This window comes from Aedes aegypti, chromosome 2, assembly GCF_002204515.2.
Source record: "Aedes aegypti strain LVP_AGWG chromosome 2, AaegL5.0 Primary Assembly, whole genome shotgun sequence".
Taxonomy (NCBI): domain Eukaryota; kingdom Metazoa; phylum Arthropoda; class Insecta; order Diptera; family Culicidae; genus Aedes; species Aedes aegypti.
In genome coordinates this window covers 405,434,852-405,456,617 of record NC_035108.1, presented here as the reverse complement: position 1 = coordinate 405,456,617, position 21,766 = coordinate 405,434,852, and the positions used below count along the sequence as shown (strand labels likewise).

General features: G+C 37.8%; 1 protein-coding gene across 3 annotated transcripts in view; it reads right to left on the bottom strand.

Annotated features, from left to right (window-relative positions):
* Positions 1-21,766, bottom strand: part of LOC5575840 (bone morphogenetic protein receptor type-1B) — a 582,449-nt gene that overhangs the window by 68,269 nt on the left and 492,414 nt on the right. Inside the window, exon 1 of one of the 3 annotated variants that reach the window (XM_021847249.1) lies at positions 6,276-7,590. The exons of the other annotated variants lie outside the window; for them this stretch is intronic. Within the exon in view, the coding sequence (XP_021702941.1) occupies positions 6,276-6,309 (34 nt within the window). The 5' untranslated portion in view covers positions 6,310-7,590. Of the gene's footprint in view, positions 1-6,275; positions 7,591-21,766 lie in introns of those variants that run through there. 3 annotated transcript variants of the gene reach the window in all.

Sequence of the window (21,766 nt, the reverse complement as noted above, 5' to 3'; positions counted from 1 at the left end):
AAAACCAACTTTCAATTATGTTTTGATGGTATATGTTTTGTTATAATCAGGGTAAACGAAAAACCGTTTAAAATCACTGATTTCCTTTGAAAACACGGACTTATAATTTCAAAAGGACGTAACTTTAAAACGGGCCCTACGGATTTTTTTCAATTTCACACAGACATGCACCTTATAAGGTGCCTTAGCCATAGAAAACGATGGGTCAACTCATATTTGATGGAGATTTTTTGCCATCACCCGGAATGCACCATAACCCCAAATATTATAAATCCGAATGTACAATTATTTCGAATCACATTGCTCTACGATAATGGAATTCGGAGTAATGTCATTCGGGGTTATGGGTCGTTCGTAAATTATGGTACATTCTGGTGGACGGTATTCGGGGTAATGGGAATCGAGGTAATGGGGTAGAATCGAGGCCGATTCTACTCCATCCCCTTAAACATCATTACCCCGAATGTCATCAACCCGAATGTATCATAATCCCGAATGATGTTACCCCGCATACACCATTACATCGAATGACATTGCTCCGTGATAGTAGAATTCTGGGTAATGTCATTCGGGGTGACGATATTCGGATCAAGGGCATTCGGTGTAATGGGAAACCTGAATATGGTAGAATCTATTGATTGGGTATTAAAAGATATTCGTTGTAATTGCTGAACCAACTTCAGAGCGAATGTCTAAATAAAAAAAACATGGAGGACGAATCTAGACGAATGCTTGGAATAATCCTGGAAAACTTCATAAAATGTTTCTCAGCTATCTTTGAAAAAAGGATTGAATAGATTCATGAAGTATTTTTTATGTACTTTTGAAGTATATTTTTTCAATTATTCCTACACACAAGTTTAGAAGAGTCCTAAGTAAAGTTCTTTGTGATTTTTTTAAGCCATTTCACAAACATTCTCAAAGAAATTCATAGGAGATTTTGTAGAAGACTTCTTACAGGAGTTCTTGAGAAAATCAATCGATAAGCCACCGTGAACCCCCTCTTGCTTCGCCTATGCACAAAGCAGAATCAGTCGCAAAGGCCGCGATCACATGCACTGGGAACCGAATCGGGTGGACCGGCGGTGGTAGTGTATCAAATTAAATGCCCTCTCAGCTCGGTATAATAGAAAGAAACGAAATGCGGAGAACGAGAAAGATTTTTCAGCAGATTAGATACGGATTAAACCGCATCCAGTCGGTGCAGTTCGGTATTCGTCCAGCTCTACGCGGTACCGACGACTGTCAGAATTCGTAAAGCTGGATTACCACTTCAGAAATTTGAATTAATCCATCTACGGTGAGATCTTTCCATTGGTTATGCATTATATTTTGGAGGCAAGGAAAAATTCAAAGCGGATTTTGAGGAATTCTAGGCACCATTTAGATTTCTTCCTATTAAAAAAACGTCTGAACTCGTTAAAACCTGCCATTTGAACCGGCTTCCCGTCAAACCTGAAGTTCCTTCCCCGAAACATTCTGAGCATAAAAGTAAAACGTGATCAACTGAAAGTGCACGTGAACGTACTCTTCAATTAATTAAAATGGAATTTCCCTTTGGTACCCGTTGTCGTCCCTCAGCCAAACCGAATTGAGGGAAAAGTTCCCTCGAAAATTAACTCGAACCGGACAATCAAGACAAGACATACCTTTGCTGCGGCCGAAGAAGCGATAAGGAAAGTGATTATTATTCTAGCTCCGTCGTCGAATTCGGAGGTTTCCCCACCGCTGCTCCGTCCACACGGAATTGTCCAAATTAATTTCTTTCTTCGGTGCATCGAGTACCAATCGAAAACCGAATATGCATTCGAATTGGATGCGTTTCGGATACAGTGCGACACCTTTTTCGATTCGTTTAAATTTGACGATCGTGGAAAAGGGTGAACGGGGAAGCGGAAATGTCGACATGCTTCTTCTCTGAGCTCGGACTTTTCTACGTAGAGGTACGTGTAGAGAGATAATTTCCAATCGGAAAGTGAAGACGAATTCATTAAAAATATGGACGCACAACAGTCAGTCGAAACCAGTTTCGTCGCCACAACACTTGTGGTTTTTGATTACGAAAGATGGAGCTACCCCAGGAAGAGAACGGATGCTGCCTTAAAAGGACAGGTGAATCTCTAGTATTGGAGTCTTCATACTTTTGGAAACGAGGGGACTTTAGTTAAAAACAGCGAAATGAGCAATCAGTTCGATGCATTGGGCGAGCAAAAATCGAAGCAGGATCTAGTCCAAGCTCTTTGATTTAATTGAAGAAGCAAATCGTGATCGTTCGAATTTGCCGGATTTAGTTCGCGGCTACAAAGCAAATCCATGCTAGAGGTTTCTGGGTTCGATTCCCGGTCGGTTCAGAATCTTTTCGTAATGGAAACTTCCTTGACTTCCCTGGGCATAAACTATCGTCGTACCTGCCACACGATGTACGAATGCAAAAATGGCAACTTAGGCAAAGAAAGCTCTCAGTTAATAACTGTGGAAGTGCTCATTGAACACAAAGCTGACAATAAACTTAGATTGCTCGTTATCGTTATGTAATTTTTCAACAGTTGATAACTTTGTTACTGAAGCATGCATTTTAACTAAAAAGAGATGCAAACTTTTACGTTTATCAAAATGATCATAGGCGAATAAAACAAAAAAAATTTCGTCACTAAACATTTTCGACATTTAAAACCAACATATTTCGTCATCTGAAACCAAAATTTTTGAAACTTTTGGCTTTTCTGTTGACATAGCTTGGGAAATATACTTTCATAACTTCATATTTGTCTTTTCAATGCACATGACAGTAAGTTCATTTGGTTCAAACTGATTTGCGGAAATTGACTCACAATAAATCTATTTTTTGTTGCAAATTTAGGTCATTTTTTTGCCATTTCCTTTAAGTCCAAATCGAAATCCGTTTTGAAGTTTAAACGTCCCGAAAAATTACATCAACTGACTCCCTGACCCAACAACGATTCTACGAAACCTCCGATTCAAAAAAGCGAGACATCAACCGGTGGTGGTGGTGGAACGTCAGACGCAACCCAGGAGAAACTGTGTAATGTTATTGGGGGAAATCTTATCGCACACGTCTCCTGTCAAACGGCCGAATGTTGTTACGGGCGCTCCTACTGATAAGCGCCCATGAAGAATGGGTTTAACGAACTCGCGCTCTCGGCTCTGCTCTGCTCTGCTCTTCTCTACTTTCGAGCCTCACCTGGGGGAAGCTTCACCGTTCACCATTCAAGTCGCAATTATCGACGACTGCTTCATTTTCTGTATTTGAACACAATCAAGAACGATTGCAGCTGGAGATCGAGCAGAGATCTCGGCTGTTGATTTATGGTTCTTTGGAAAACTTGAAACCGTTTCGATGGTGAATTTTGGATGGTTCGAAGAAAGCATTCTTTGCGACAGAAATCGGTGGAAATTGGCTTACGCGATCAAACGAGCAACTAAGCTCGGGTTATTCCAACGGAATCGTAGCCCGATTTAACACCTCTTAAGTGAAGGCGTTCCCGACCGGCGAAGCCCGGATTTAATCAATATCTGGGTGCTCCGTATTATTAAATTTCAACCTGACAACCCCGAGCAGCAGCAGCATCTTCAGCTAGCCGTACAATCAAAGATAGAGCCATGGCCTCGACCCGAGAGCGAAAAAATAACGTGGAAAGATGAAAAACACATCCCACTACTATAAATCGTAATAATAATATCGTGTGCGGCAGGGGTTCTCAAACTGTTTGTGGGGCGTAAGAAACAACAACTTTTTTCGTCGTTTGGAACCAACATTTCTTGTTTCTGAGGCGTATAAAATCAACAACGTTTTTCGTCATTTGGAATCAAATTTTTCGAAACATTTGGGTGTCTCTGTTGAAGCACAAGTTGGTAAATATACTTTCATAGCTGCCTATTCGCCTTTTCAATGCTCTGGACAGCAAGTTAATTTGCTCCAAACTGACTTGCGAAAATTGACTCGCAATAAGTCAAATTTTTTTGTCATTGGTGACTTTAATGCCAAACATCGGTCATGGAATAATTTTCAAAATAATTCCAACGGCAGAATTTTATTTGATGAGTGCTCTTCAGGATATTTCTCAATTCAATACCCTGATAGTCCTACAAGTTTTACCTCTTCTAGAAATCCATCTACGATTGATTTGGTCTTAACCGACTCTAGCCAATTAGTTACTTAGTTAGCCAATTAGTTACTCATGTTGATTTTGAGTCTGATCATGTCCCTGTTACATTTCAAATATCCCATGAAGCCATTTTCAATCCTATCAGCTCCACTTTCAATTATTTTCGAGCCGACTGGAATATATATGAAACGTATATTGACTCTAATCTTGATGTTAACATTTCTTTACAAACAAAACTTGATATTGACAATGCTCTTGAATCTTTAACAAATTCCATTGTTAAAGCCAGGAGAATTTCAATTCCAAAATGTGAAGTAAAATTTGATTCCGTGATTATAGACGATGATCTTAAACTCTTGATCCGTCTTAAAAACGTGAGGAGAAGGCAATTTCAACGCACTCGCGATCCTGCTATGAAAATTATATGGCAGGATTTGCAGAAAGAAATCAAAAAACGTTTTTCACAATTAAGAAACAAAAATTTTGAAAATAAAATTTCTCAATTTGGGCCCTGGCTCTAAGCCCTTTTGGAAATTACCTAAAATTTTAAAAAAACCTCAGAAGTCAATACCGGCATTGAAAGAGGAAAACAAATTATTACTAACCAATTGCGAAAAAGTTCAAAGACTTGCTATGCAGTTAGAAAGCGCGCACAATTTTATTTTAGGATTACTAGTCCCATTGAAAATCAAGTTACTCAGGACTTCGAAAATATTCTCAATCAAGAGAACATTTTCGAAAATTCCTGGGAGACTGATTTGTAAGAATTGAGAACTATTATTAAAAAATTCAAAACTATGAAAGCTCCTGGCGATGATGAAATTTTCTACATCCTCATCAAGAAACTTCCAGAAAGTAGCTTATCGTTTTTAGTTGATATATTCAACAAATGTTTTCAGTTAGCATATTTTCCTGACAAATGGAAAAATGCTAAGGTTGTATAAATTTTAAGACCAGACAAAAATCCTGCAGAAGCTTCTAGCTATCGTTCAATCAGTTTGCGTTCCTCCATCAGTAAACTTTTCGAAAAGGTTATTTTGATCAGAATGGTGGTCCACATTAACGAAAAATCAATTTTTTGCCAATGAACAGTTCGGATTCCGCCATGGATATTCGACCACTCATCAATTTTTATTTGTAACAAATTTGATCCGTTCCAACAAATCTGAAGGCTATTCTACTGATCTTGCTCTTCTAGATATCGTAAAGCATTCGACAGTATTTGGCATGAAGGTTTGATCGTAAAATTAAAAAAACTTAAATTTTCCAACATACATTGTTAGAATAATTCAAAGTTATCTGTCAAATCGTACACTTCAGGTTAATTATCAGAACTCCAGGTCTGAAAGGCTTCCTGTACGAGCTGGTGTTTTTCAAGGCAGCATTTTGGGACCAATTTTATACAATATTTTCACATCTGACTAGCCTGAGTGATCTCAGGGATGCCAAAAATCTTTGTTTGTGGATGCCAAAGGACGAACCCTGCGTGTCATCTGTAGTAGATTGCAAAAGAGTTTGGATATTTTTTTTCTTACTTGCAAAAATGGAAGATTTCTCCTAATGCTTCCAAAACTCAACTAATAATATTTCCACATAAACGAAAAGCTCTTTATTTGAAACCTTGAAGTAGATATGTTATCACGATGAAAGGGGTTTCAATGAATTGGTCAGATGAAGAAATTAAAAAAATCTAGTGTCACTTTGGTTTTAAGACTAACCTACAGATAAAGACTAATCTTTAAAACCTGAATAAAATCAAACCTGTTAAAAAGCGATTTCCATGCAATTCTTCAACCATCAGAAGGTTAATATAACTGTTACAACTTCATTCCTTTCCGTATGAACAAGAACGAGAGTTAAGTGCCTTTAAATGGATTATTTTGAGAAAGTGTCTCTAGGTACCTGTAACTGCAATAAATCCCCTTCAGGCCCTACAACTTTGGGAACCACTTGCCCCGAAAAAAAACATACGAAATCGCCTTACGCGACCCAAATAAACCCGAAGCCTCATTCTGGGGTAGCACCTTACTCGGCGCAGCTCGATTTAGGCTCAGAGGCTCAACCTGGCCTCGGCTCTGGAAACGGAGCAACCGAGAGACCGAAAAAAAATCAGGAGAAAAATATATATTTTTCTAATTTATTATTTACCATTTGCCTTCTTTTTTCTGTATTTCGGCGCCATGTCTGGATCTTCCTCGGGCGTCTGCCGTTCCTCGTACTCCTCCTTTGGCAGCAGGCTCCTCTTCTAGACACTCACGAAGACGACGACGAGAGCAGAGCAGCAGCAGCAGCCAAGTCTCGACCCGAGTCTTGCGAAGGTAGGAATTGTTCTCCGCTGCTCCGGTGCCGGTTGCATACACACACCTCCCGGGGTCTTCAGCAGAGAGGTAAACCGAAGATCTCCTTCGTCCGATCTCTTTATGCTTCCTCCTATGCTTCGCACTGTCGTCCAGTCCAGAACGATGGATCTTTTGTTTTTGGCAGATTTTCCTTTTGTCCTTGTCGTCTTCGTCTCCGTCTTTCTTTGGAGCACCACAGTTCAATAAATAATAGTCCCCTCGGGCGATTCCTCCCGGACGTCCGAACGAAGGATTGTGTTACCTTGAAGCTGCGAACTGTCAAATCGTCAATTATCGCACGCTCCCCAGTCAACGTTTGGGCCTTTTCCACTCCCTGCTCGGGCCCGTCGGAAAAAAATGATCGATTGCAGACCTCGAGATAAACTCCGAAGGAAAAATCCGCTCCGTTATAAATTACAATTTTATTTATAACAGATTTTTGCTTGATTCAGTCTCGTATGGACTTCTTCCGAGTTTGCGTCAAAACATTTCTCGCGCGCGTCTGGAGAATCCGAGATTTGTATACAAATACCAATCAAACTGCACGAGGAAAGACGTATAACAAGTTTCTTCGCTTCTGTTCTCAGCACTGATTGCGCGAGTTTCCATACGTCACACTCAACCGGGACCGATATTCACTGAAACGAACACTCGAAGTATTCTTCGTTGTTTCCGCAGGCCAAAATCTCCCACATTTGTTAAACACTCACTACACTATGCTTCTTCGACGATAATCTAATTTCCACATAAATTTCCCTGCCTCGTATGCTCATTTCCGTTTTCCGGGATGTTCACTTCTGCACCGTACCCAGCGCTGACTGTTTTCCCGAGAGATTTTCCCAGACCGAGCTGGAAAAAGTGTTCTACCGAATGTAACGAACCGTGACGTAATCCTTGTGTCGCAGCATACGGTCTCGATTCCCATTCACCAATATCTAACTGAATCTTCCCGACGCTGAAATCACCGATGGGATCGATCACCACCCCCGAAGCTGTGATTTTCTTCCGATTTGGGAAGTTAAATCCCCCCAAGAAAAAATCGAACGACCAAACGAACGCGGAGTAACGAGCAAAACACAACACAACGCTTCCACGGTCCAGCCAGTACTGTGCGACTCTGGTCCACCGAATCCGCTCTCCGGCTCCGCTTCGTGCTCACTCGCTACCTGTATTCGGCTGCGAAGCTCTCTTCAAAGCGGAGAACCACCTCCGCATCGGCCGAGACTCTCGCGTGGTGAGCACGTTCGTTCTTAATTTTCTCTGTTTTCCTTTTTTATGCGCACTCTCGAAGGGGCCTTCAATGGGGGGACACTTTTCCACTCTCTCCCATTTCTATTGTAAGGTTACCTCAAAACCGATCCGAATTATCTCTCTCTCTTGTTCGATTGCACGAGCATGGAGGGAAGCAACTCAAAAGGAGGGACGCGGAGCGGCTCACGCTGCTCATTTCCCGATTCTCCGTATAAACATAACACACTGGGAATGGGGCTTTGGTTTTGCTTTATTCCAAATGCCCACGAATATTGCGCTGCTCTCACTGTCTCTACAAGGAAATCTTATAAATAATAAAACGGACGGACGTTGGTTTGTTGAGATGGGGAGCGCGACTTTGCGCTGTTTTGCTCTAGCCTCACGCCAACACGTTCAACCCGCTGCCCTGGCCCCCCTCCCCTCGGTACAATGGTACAAACACGGCGAGGAGCGGTTGCAGTGGGTGATAAAATATAAACATTGAATGGGAAGCGTACTCCTCACCCTCCTCCGTCCATCCGATTCTGGCTGCACTCTTGAGCGAGCATTGCGTGGATGCGCGGTTTTGTAGTACAAAAACAGTCGCCGGTCTAAGATGGATGGAGATAGAATAGAGCGGCTAGAGGAGATCGAAACTGATGCTTCGTGCTAGGGTGATTGGGAAAAACTAGGCGACAGCGGATGCGTAGGAGAAATTGGATGCTGCGAGAAATAGATCATAATCGAATCGAAATTTGAATTACGAAGGTGTTGTTTACCATCTGATAGTTAGGACATTTCGTATATTGGACATTATAAACAGAATGATATGCCTTATTAAAGAATCCAAAAATTCATTTTCATATCATTTAATCATCAAAAATTAAAAGTCAGTTATTTCGTTCAAGTTTAACGAAATATTAATTAATATCACTGCATAACAGAAAGTAATTGCAGATTGTCATGAGTATTGATTTGGGTTTCAGCAAAAAATAAAAATAACTATTCAGAATTCATCTATGGATTGTTCGGGAATCAATCTAAGATTTTATTAAAGAACTTTTTCCATAATTTATCGAGCACTTAGATTTTCCTTTGGGCATTATTCCTGGAAACTATCCTAGGATATATCTATGAATTATTGAAAAAACTATACCGACAATTAGTGCATTAATCTTTTTTTTGGCATTCCTCCAAAAATCTGTTAAAATTTGTTTCTTGAGTTTGCAATTAGATGTCTATAAACATTTAGGGATACATCCAGAAGTTCAATCTGCAACGGAAAGTTTGTAAAATGTATTCCAAAATTTCAACTTGGTACAGGAATAGTTTTTTAAAGCACTCTTAGTGATTTTACGACTTATGTTATATAAAACGTCATTAGATTTGCCCTGCTAGTGTCTACAGAAGCTTTGAAAAATGTCAAGATCCTACGCCGAACCCATATTCATAACCAGCTGGTTTCAAAGAGCTGCACGTTTGCATTCTAGAACAATCGCAAATGGTCACCGCAAATAACACCACGCTTGTACTGTGCACAGCTAGCGTGCTTTTCAGATGGTGCTACTCAGTATATGATGTCTCTGCTCTTGGGTTAAAATCTGAATCGAAATAAGCTCCCAGATATTTTCTACGCCATTCGTAGTAGTTGCTATGAAACTTTTAAAGAGTACAATGGTAAAAATATGAGTAATTTGAAATTCCAGAATTTGACCACATCCCAGATTTGGCAACATAAAATTAGCGCCTTGATGCCCAAATCGGTATGACATTGCCGTTGGAAATATCTCTGAAGGATTTTCTTGGAGAATTCCTGCCTTTAGGAATGCTGGAACATGTTTTTAGTTTCTGTAGGTCCTCGAAGAATTTCCTCAAGTTTTATGGTAATACATGAAGAGAATCATGCAGTGGCGATTCCCTAACCTCTTACCTTACTTTTTATACGTATAGCAGTTCAAGTATTTTCACAACCTTAGTTTTTTGCATTAGGTTGTAAATTAGCCTAAATAACATATTTTTTTGTATTTATTTATGAGGCTTTAAACTTGATTAGCCAGTTCATTCGCCTCAGTGTAATAATAACAATTTATAGTATCGTATAACATATAAAAAGTTAGGTTAAAAGCCGCCTCTAGAATCATGAGGATATATTTCTGAAGACATATTTTGGGTGATTGCTATGTATATTTTAAGAAAAGAAATCTGGATGGTTTTATGATCAATAAAAATATTATTCTTTTTTTTAGTGCAATTTCGGGTATTATTCGTGGAGGAGTTCGAGATGGGGTACATGAAGAACATTTTCGAAGAATACGTAGAAGAAACTCTAAAGGTGTTATGTTGGACGAATACTTGGATAAATCTTCATAAACTTCCCAGTATGTCCTTTTTTAATATTCCTGGCACAATACATGGAGCAATTGGTTGTGTTTTTGAAGAAACATCTTAAGAATTGCACTAGATGAATATTTATAGGAATATTCTTACAAAATTTAGAAAAAAAAAACCTCGGAGGTATTCATTGATGATCTTCTGGAAAAAGTCCTAGAGGCATTTTCAAAAACAAAACAAAAAAATAATGAAGGTGCCCAAGTAACCAAATAGCATTCTTATAGTGCTGTTATACAGATGACATGCCCTATATTAGCCATACAATAGTCCTATAAGCCCAAGAATGAGAACTAGCACGCTAAGTGGTTTTTATTTGTTGGGAAGGTTAAGCCACTGCGTCCATTGGATTGAACTTTGCTAGTGGTTACTTGCGTATTGCTGAAGGCTGGACAAATAGATGAAAGGGCTGAAGAAAAATCTCAGGAGTAGTTTTAGAAGAAACTCAAGATATTGAGGATTCTCAGGAAGATTATGTATATAGGAATCCCTGGGGATATTTCTTAACGAATGCTTTGAAGAATTTTTAAATTGATTTACTTTGCACTTTACTTTACCTGCATTTACATGCAGGAGCCTTTAGATGAATTCCATCCAGAATGAGTCGAAAAAAAAAATAAAAATCGTGCTCGATAGTCTTCGATTTGGATTACATTTTGCACATGTTTTTGGTATGGTAGAATAAGTGTTTTCCATAGAAAAATTGATCATTTTAACTCAAGTGTAACTTTTGAAAATGGCCTATAAATTTTTAAATGCAACTTATTTGAAAAGTTCTAACTCCGAAACTGTTGATTTTAGAGAAAAATGTTCTATGAAGAAGTTGTAGTGAACCGTTTGGACTGTAAGAAAAAAAAATACACTGAAAAAATATTTTATTAATTTTCATAAAAAATTCAAAAATAAAACTTAAATTTTAAAATACACAAAAACCACTTTTTTAATATTTTTTAAATTTTCACCATAGAATCTTGATAGTAAACAGATGTTTGGGACAAAGTTTCATGATGGAGAAATTTTTAATAAAAAAGTTTTTCTAAGAACAACTTTTGTTCGATTTTCAAAATTTTGATATTTTGTCAAAATAAATTCGTTCTGATGATACAGTAAGCATCTTGAAATGATTCTAAGCCATAATGATAACATGTATAATTTCTCTAGAAGTAGCCATTTTCAAGTTATATCGAGGTTAATGCAAAAAATATTATTTAAATATTAAAATAGGCCATTTTCATTAGTTATTCGTGATTCTCCCTCAAGGAAAATAAGTGAGTGAAAGAAATATGGTCATTACTCTCGAAAGCGTATTATTATTAATAGAGAAACGCGAATAACTTATGAAAATGGCTTATTTTAATATTTAAACACTAGTTTTTGCATTAAACTCGATATAATTCGAAAATGGCTACTTCTAGAGAAATTATTCATATAGTCATTATGGCTTATAATAATTTCAAGATGCTTACTGCATCATCAGAACGTATTTATTTTGACAAAATATCAATATTTGGGAAATCGACCAAAAGTTGTTCTTAGAAAAACTTTTTTATTTAAAATTTCTCCATCATGAAACTCTGTCCTAAACATATTTTTACCACAGACAAACAGACGTAACACTTAGAACAAATTTCTTCAAAACCCATCGCCCAGTTTACACCATCATCATCTGGTGAGCATGTTGCACGAAAAGGTGTTTCGTGCAACAAGACCGGCAGATGGCGGTAGTGTGAAACGTCAAACGCAAAGAAAAACGATGCGCGCACCTCTGGTTGTGAGATTTGTAACATAACGAATTTGAAATGATCGTTAAATGAGTGGTCGATGGAAATTTCGTCAGTATTACGTCTGTTTGTCTGTGTTTTTACTATCAAGATTCTATGGTGAAAATTAAAAAAATATTTAAAATGGGGTTTTTGTGTAATTTATAATTCAAGTTTTATTTTTGATTTTTCTATGAAAATAAATGTATAGTGTATATTTTTTTCTTATAGTCCAAACGGTTCACTACAACTTCTCCATAGAACATTTTTCACTAAAATCAACAGTCTTGGAGTTAGAATTTTTCAAATAAGTTGCAAGCAAAAATTTATAGACCATTTTCAAAAGTTACACTTGAGTCAAAATGATCAATTTTTCTATGGAAAACACTTTTTCTACCATACACAAAACATGTGCAAAATTTTATTCAAATCGAAGATGGTCGAGTTCTGTGACTGACCGATTGGACATGGAATCCGTCTTTAGAGTTCCACAACCGATTTTTGAAAGAATCCTAGTAAGATTTTTTCAGACTGCTAAAGAATTTTTTTGGCTGAATACTGTATTTCCGTAGCATTTCATTTTTTCCATCCGCTATACCGCTCTCTGGCTACGCACATAAATTGAAGATCAAAGGTTCGAGAACACCGAGAAATTTTCAGCCAGTGGTCCAAACAATTGGGATAGGCAAACATTTGAACGGATTCATACAGTGATAAAAACCTAGTTTGAGAAAATAGACTTTGTATTTTTTTTTCAACAATTATAAAGCATAATTAGAATTCGAAGATCAACCCACCACTATTACAGTATAAACCCCCATACAATTTGTATGTGAGTCAAAACACTAAACCAATCTTCTACGAATTATAAAAGTTTACCAGTTGGACAAAAAAAACACCAAAAATACTGTTGGGAAGCATGCAAACAGTAGAATTTTTTTAGTATACTTATCTCTTAATCCATTAAATTGTAACTTACACGCCATTGCATTTGGGCCCCTCATTTGGTGAACTTTGAGCGCTGTAACTTTTTAAAAACTTAGCTGTTTTAATTCTTTAAAAAGTGTTCAACGGATAATTCAATAGTATTGTAATGGTCCACGGAGGTGACTCATTATCACGGATAATAATTCGGATTTTCGGTACATGCCTCATGTATTAATTAATTAAAAATGTATTTCAAATATATAAAATCATTTAGTTTAACAAGGACTTACCATAATTAACTGATTATGCGCAGGCTGAAGCGCTATAAGGCATTACGGAGCCGATTTACAAAGGGTTCACAGTTTTCAAACGGCGAACGACTTTTTGGAACCCTTCATGACCCATTTTGCATGATTTATTATTTTTATTAGTGTATTTGTTCAAAACTCAAAGATGGTTTACAGTCAACCTCTTATATGGAATATCAAAGGTTTTCAGTTCGATGCTTTTATTGTATGACACATTGTTGCCCTTCATTGGCTCTTCTTATCGGATTTAACGTCTTGAACGAAGCCTGTAAATTAGTTTAACATTTTCAGTATTTGTGTTACTAAAATACGAGACACAGTGTGTGTTAGATCGGCCTTTCAACCAACTAGTCCAGATAAAAAGTTATTTCTCTGCAGAATAAAAACACACTGAATTCAAGGATATCACGAATTGCTTTTATCTCTCATTTGGCTTAGATGTCATCATACTAGCCTGAACCTACGCGCTAGTCATATGTACAGTACTGGTCAGAATAATGTATACATTGGTCTTCTTTTTTCAGACAAAATTGTCAAGTTTGGATGCTTAGATCTTGGTTCCTTATGCTCAGATTGATCTGAGATTTTAATATATTTTTTTGCAAATTTAGAGCTTTCCATCAGAATTTTTTTAAGTTTAAAGATGCAATTTTGATAAAAAATGATGAAAATTTGAATTCGAAATATTTTTTTCATGGAAATACTTAGAGCTATAGGCCCTTGTGCAAAATCTTAAAATTTGATGAGGCACACAAGTTCGTAGAATAACATTCTTCAATAAAACTGATTGTTTTCAAAATATCTCCAATGTAAATGTATGCTGTTTTTCCATAAAATAGGAGATTTTCAATAACTTTGAAGTTTTTGTTTCGAGTATTGTGATTCTAAAGTTGAGCGAAATTTGTGGCTGCGGTGACTGTAACAATCGGGCCAGAAGCCGTGATCAAGACTTCCGAGCTTGACCGTTTTGTGTAAAAAACGTTCAATGCGCACTTAATTCTATTCAGTATTGTATATGTTTAAAGCTACGGGTGTTGTGATCCTCGAACTATTGAGTAATAATTGTAAGTAATTACAAAATTGAATCGGCTCCGTATTGTTTTATAGCATTTGAGCCTGCACACATTCAGCTAATTATGGTAAGTTATTGTAAAATTAAATGATTTTATGTCATTCCAAACCGGCTTCCGGTATTGAAATACATTTGCTTATATATTAAAAACCAACTTTTTTGACAGTTACGCCTTCAAAAGGGCGTAACTGGAAATTACGAGAGAAGTGTTTAAATCTGCCCAGAGTTGTAAAGTATGTATATAGTTGTAGAGTAGGTATATATGCCATATTTTTATTTGATAATAACGGCGAAGGAACCAACGTGAGTGAGTAAAAAGTGTACATAGAAGTAGTCGCAAACCTTTATAACAGTCTCAAAAATACCCACATGCAATTTTATAATTAGTGATACAATAGAATGTATTTAAAATTGATGTTGTGGTGATTGATTTCATTTTGTCTGATTATTTTTCAAATAACTAACACGTAGAGAAGGAAATTTTATACACTTTTAAATAATTGAATTGTTGAAATATGTGTGAAATTTCAAAAAAATATATCATTTATTCACGCTAACGTAGTCATTAACACAATTATCATGACATAGTGAAAAAATAGGGGGTGGGACGATTCGCATAAAGACGATTCGCATAAGGACATTTCGCATTATTTTCTTGGTGGACGTTTCACATAATGGACGTTTGGAATAATGAGAATTATATGCCTTCTTTAAAATGCTACCTGTTCTTATATGGAACTGCTTTATGCCAAACGCCCTTATGCGAAACGTCTCTATGCGAAATGGGTCACCCCAAAAATAAAAATGTGGAAAAAATTATGTCAGAAATTCAGAAAGAAAATTTTACAATACATGAGAAACAGTTCAAGTAACGTCGAATAGAGCTATAGTAAAAGTAGCAGAGAAGCAGAATATAGGTACCCGGCTTTTCCGTCTAGAACTTTAGAATATTTCAGGAATTTTCAAAGGAGAATATGCTATTCTATCTAAACCAACAGAGATAATCCAACAAACAAAAACCAATCATGCACATGTATATTTTCCATTTGGTTCCCCTTTGACCGTAGCAAAACAACCGTAAAGAAACAATTCCTGGTTCTGATCGAAGTCAACGTCATGATCATCCTAATCCTCCCGATCCCCTCCGAAATCAACCCCCCGTGAAACGTGACGGTGCCATTTACAAAGGGACGTAATTTCATTCCACTTTTTTTCCACGTTTTTCCGTGCTCATTCCTACTCTCATTATCATAAAAATTGATTTTGATAGCTTTTTTCCATCACTTCCATCGTACCCAACTCGACAACAGCATCTTCCCTCCAGTCAAGTAAAGTACAAAGGAGATTCTTCTCCTTCTAACCGTTCGTTGCAATAACAACCTCGGGAGGAGTGAAAAGACTGCTGCTTGATTATTCAATAGGGCTATCACCCCGCGCGCGTCCACGGCCTTCCCTCAACCTCAACAAAGTCCGTCCAAAAATGTATTCATCTCATTTTTCTGTCCATCGCAGGTCCAGAGATACTGTCTGCAATCCCCTCGCCGATGAGTATCAATATGAATCTTGATAATGGTGTTCCCCCTTTATTGATGGATCTTTTTTTCAGTCTTCATGTGGACCAACGGCACTGTGGGATGATCCAGAATAAATTGAAACCAAAACATAAAACTTTTTTTTACTTGTCTAAATTTAACACATGTATATTAAAAAACTTTAATTTTTCAACTTCAGGTTTATTATCAATACTCCTAGTATGAACATCTGACTTACCTGAGCTACTTTAGGGGTGTCAAAAATCTTTGTTTGTGGATGACATAGGCCTCTCCGCCAAAGTACGAAGCCTGAGAGTCATCTGTAGTATATTGTAAAAAAGTTTGTATATTTTTTCATCATACTTGCCAGAATGAAAGATTTCAACTAATGCTTCCAAAACTCAACTAATAATATTCCTACATAAACCAAAAGCTCTTTATTGGAAACCTTCAAGTAGACATGTTAAAAGTGTTAAGGTAACCGAAGAAAAATACCATTCGGAGAACACTACATTGGTTTTAGATGTTTTGCCCACCTTCTAACCATAGTGCATCGTCTGGAAGCGTCCAAACCATCATCGCCACCAACACCACTATCACCAAGCGCGTTCTTCTTCGAGTGGCTGCCAAAGATCTTTAGAAATTGAAACCAACTTGAACTCAACAAACGGCAATGAAATGGCCTAATGGCCTAAACGTTCATCGGTCTGTTCGGTGTGCGAGAGAGAGTGTGTGGTTTCGGAAAACATCTGCATAAATAATCCAAAGTGTCGAATCGAAGTGTGTTACACTACCTTGGCCGGTTTTCGAACTTCTCGCCTTCGCACGTCCAAGTCTGGCTTCTCCCGTTTCAGAAGGGTTTGGGTAAGGGAAGGAGGCGAAAAATTGCCAAGTCTTTGGCTTGGCTGGCTGCGGTCAAGAAGACCAAGAACATCCCGCCGGAAAGAAGAGCACTGTTTTGTTTTGGAGTTATTCTTCGAAGTTCTTTTCGTTCGTTCGTTTATTCTTCGGGTCTGCTTCCATGGACCATGGTAGTGGTTGTCTTCCTATAACCTCACACCATGGACCTTGCGTAGCCACGGCAGAAACAGCAGCAGCCGGGCACGGTTCATCGCTTTCCTGTGCTCAAATGGGCAACGAGAAAAAATAATAAAATCTGATTCCTTAACACCCGAAAAACGTTACAGAATGCAAGTTGATCAGAGCACAAGGTGTATGCAGTAAGAAACAGTAAGATGGAGCACAAGAAATTGCTTCATGATTTATCTTTGAAATTGTAGCAGAAAACTTATTGGAAAGTTTATATGTTTTCCAAGGAATTTCATGAAACATTTTCTGTTGAACAACTACCGAAAAAGCTAAACTGTTTAGCTTTTCGGTAGTTGTTAAACTTCCACTCGGCTGGTTAGCCGTAAAACCACGATTCATAATTAAAAACAAGAATTCAATTCAACAGAAAATAGAATTTGTCGGAAATTCAAATTTACAAATTATACTATTCACAGGGGCCTTCCTTAGCCGAGTGGTTAGAGTCCGCAGCTACAAAGCACAGCCATGCTGAAGGTATCTGGGTTCGATTTCCGGTCGGTCCAGGATTTTTTCGTAATGGAAATTTCCTTGACTTCCCTGGGTATAGAGTATAATCGTACCTGCCACACGATACACGAATGCGAAAATGGCAACTTTGGCAAAGAAAGCTCTCAGTTAATAATTGTGGAAGTGCTCATTGAACACTAAGCTCAGAAGCAGGCTCTGTCCCAGTGAGGACGTAATGCCAAAAAAGAAGAAGTTTTCAGAGTAACGCACGAGACAAAGGTCAAATAGATAAATGAAACATCACAATCGCAAATTATAACATTTTTAACAGTTTGTTAACACATACCGTAAACTGGGGGGAAGTTGATCACTTTTGAGCGATTCTGTGCTATAATTCCTAGCAGGATGCATGTATTATCATCTAAATAATTTTAAAAACTGTACTGGTTGAATGTTTAAAATTTTGACGAATTATTATTATAATAACGAAAACATTTTTAAGATATCAAAAAGTGGTGTTTTTGATTCCGGGGTGAAGTTGATCAATTACTGCGATAGGTTTCCTAAAATAAAGAAACATGCTATTCACTAAATTTGGGGTCTCTGAATCTGAATCTAGACTCAAAAATCTTACAACTTCTTGATAAATCGGTTATTTTTTTAATTGAAAGTTGTGGATTACAGATTACACCACATTAAACGCCTAAAGGTAGGCAATTTTCTTTGAAATTAGCAACCCTCTTGCAAAAAGATAATTTTTTCTCTAAAAAAAGAATTTGTATCCTCAATACAAATTCAAAACTGGGTACACAGAACATATCTGGAATGTATGAAACAGTTTATTAAAATTGTAGCTTTTTATAGTCGTGGAAATAGTCGATTGTTTGGAGAAGAACCCTTCGACAGTTCATCAAACATTTCTTAAAAAATCTGTTTTCCATGAAATAATTACCCTGAATGCCAAACCGAATTTATGAAAATCAAGAGAAGCTATCAGGTAATGCCACAACTCAGAAATTGTGATAATTGAAATCGGGTCATGGCTCTTATAACATTCTATACATGTGGGTACAGGAATGATCAACTTCTCCCCGCTGATCAACTACACCCCGAATTACGGTACAAAGGATAGGCAAAATGATTGAGATAGGCAAAATTTTGCCCAAATTCAAATGCTTATAACTTTATGAAAAATGGATGAAATTGGATGCATCTGGAAGCAGTCGACGGCAAATTTGGTCCAGTTTTAGGAACTTCCTTGGCCATGCATATTGGCCACTGGACACCGGAGATGTTCCGGATTTTCTGAGGTCATGTCCAAATGTCATTTTTTCTGTCGCTTGTATTTTTGTGTGGTGTAAAGTTAGATAGATGTTTGCAATTTTCCTAGAAACTAGAACTAATAGGAAGTTGAATGCCACCGGACGCATTAAAATTGGTTGGAAATCTTCAGAAATATGACCATTTCCGTAAAACTGGTTCCGGAAAGCATGGTCAGTCATGTTTGTATTTCCAATCATGTAAATATTATCCGGAGCTATATCCAAGCGGACACCAACCTTAAAAATGATGTTTCCTGCAGCGTATTCAGAACCATTAGATGCACAGACCACTCTATAGAACGTTCCAGGTGCCCTGGAGGAAGTGGTCAATTAGGAACATATCCGGACCCATATCAATATGGGCATCAAACTTCATTATTTTCAAAGGTTATGCTTTCCGAAGCATTTCCAGCATCACCGGCTGCCATAACCACTTTATAGTAGGTTCCAGGTGCCCCGGGGGATGTGGCCGATTCGGAACATGTCCGTTCATCTGTTTAGAATCACATTCTACCATAAACAGTAAGATCCATGTGACTTGGAAAATGGCGAGCATTTTCAGAACCACAAGATATAATAATCACTCTATAGTATATTCCAGGGGCTCCTAGAGATGTGGCCAACTCGAAACATGACCTCATCCCCCAGGGCCCATGGAACCTACTATACAGTGGTCATATAAATAAGTTGCGCTGTAAATACTTCTGTTAGCATCACCTTCAAAAATCTTGATGTTTTTACCCATATTGATGTGTTTTCGGACATGTTTTGAATTGGCTACATCCCCGAGGCACCTGGAATCTACTATAAAGTGGTCATGGCAGCCGGTGGTGCTGGAAATGCTTCGGAAAGCATAACCTTTGAAAATCATGAAGTTTGATGCCCATATTGATATGGTTCCAGATATGTTCCTAATTGACCACTTCCCCCAGGGCACCTGGAACCTTCTATAGAGTGGTCTGTGCATCTAATGGTTCTGAATACGCTGCAGGAAACATCATTTTTAAGGTTGATGTCCACTTGGATATAGCTCCGGATAATATTTACATGATTGGAAATACAAACATGACTGACCATGCTTTCCGGAACCAGTTTTACGGAAATGGTCATATTTCTGAAGATTTCCAACCAATCTTAATGCGTCTGGTGGCATTCAACTTCCTATTAGTTCTAGTTTCTAGGAAAATTGCAAACATCTATCTAACTTTACACCGCACAAAAATACAAGCGACAGAAAAAATGACATTTGGACATGACCTCAGAAAATCCGGAACATCTCCGGTGTCCAGTGGCCAATATGCATGGCCAAGGAAGTTCCTAAAACTGGACCAAATTTGCCGTCGACTGCTTCCAGATGCATCCAATTTCATTCATTTTTCATAGAGTTATAAGCATTTGAATTTGGGCAAAATTTTGCCTATCTCAATCATTTTGCCTATCCCCTGTAATTCACTAGGAGCTTCAAATAAGAAAACAAAACACGTTTTTATAGGGAAATTCATATAAGTGTAACTCAATTTATTTCTTAAAAGTACAGTAAACAACATTTAATATCAACTTTAGTTCTTCGTTTCGTTCCCATTTTCAGAATTATTTCATAAATACTTTTGGAATAGGATCAATTAGCTTTTGCAACATTTTCAGAGGAATTTTTCTCCATTCTTCCCTTACAGTGCTGCAAGCTCTCTAACCGATACAAACTGCCGTTCTTCACTGTATACCCGTCGTGATAGAATTCCCAAAAGATTCTCAATGGGATTTAAATCCAGGCTTCGTGTTGGCCAGTCCAAGAGCGGAATGTCTCGTTTAGAAAACCACTGTTTAGATGCTTGCTGACGTGGATTGCAGGCGTTATCTTGCTGGAAAGTGAACTTGTTATCCAACTCGTCCTCCGTAAATGTAATCAAAACGTCAAATCAATAGTTAGACATAGTTTTTGGAGTTCATTCTGGTAGAAATGGTTGCAATCGGTGTTTTTTTTAACGTGAAAAAGCAGCCCACACTATCAGACTTCGTCCTCCGAAATTTCTGCTCAGTTTCACCTCTGGATTTTTTCGTAGATCGTGCCAATAATAATCACAGCAGTCAGAACTAGTGCTGTTAAATATAAATGTGACTTTGACATTTGAATATTGCTAATATCATCTTTCCCCGTGGAGAAAGTCATCGGAAAATGTTTTTTCTGGTGACCATTTTTTAATTCCTATTGGTTGGTCAAATTTGCTAATGCTGGATTCCACATGGTAGAGCGTTATACGCATTTAAAGCACTATCAAGATTGAGCTTTTTTTCGTCAGAAATTATTAAGTTGTTCCGTATCTACTTCCAGGACATATGGTTTGTCGCATAACCCAACCTTGGTTGAATGTGCTTCGGTGAAGAACTTTTTTTTTTGTTTTTTTTCTTGTAAACCATATGTCTAGATTATTGTTCTATTTGAGAGACACATCTTGTCGATATTGTCAGACCGAGTTCCCTTTTTATTCTAGACGAATTCAACCTTCCGTTCCCACCAAGCTGGATGATGTGGTTCCGTTCCTGATTAGTGATTTTAGAGTTGCTTCCGAAACCGAATCTCCACCTTTTTTCAAGAAATTTCGAAAGACTATTTGTCCTCTGCCGATCCTCTTGACAAGCGCACGGTTACTGTGTCCGACAACCTTTAATTCAAAGGTCGTTTCGTCCAAAAACGATCCTTTCGGCACAGACAAACGGAAGTAACACTTAGAACAAATCGCAATCAAAATCATAGTCGAGAGAACATGTACGCCCAATGCTAAAACCGATATGTTTGGCTGATGCGCCAATAGATGGCGGTAGTGTGTAAACGTCAAACGTGAACAAAAACGATGCGAGCGCTGCGGGTGGTGGATTGACCACCAACAATATATTTGAATCGACGGTTAAAAAGGTGGTCGATGGACAATCATGAGAGTGTGACGTCTGTTTGTCTGTGTTTTCGGCATCCTGAAAAATATCGGCAAAAACCACTGAATACGATACAAATAAAACTTTCCACACGCATACGGCTACATTATTAGATAACGGCTTTGAAGATTTTTTTCACTCCTACAGGCTCATTCAAAAAAAAAAAAAACGGCTTTGTATCACAAACTTGTATGAATAAGAAGCAAATTATATTTTAGGTACAAAATATTGGGGCTGTTTGTGTTTTATATGTTGAAAATTGGATGCACTTATAGGAGTGGTGTCAAAGCAGCCATT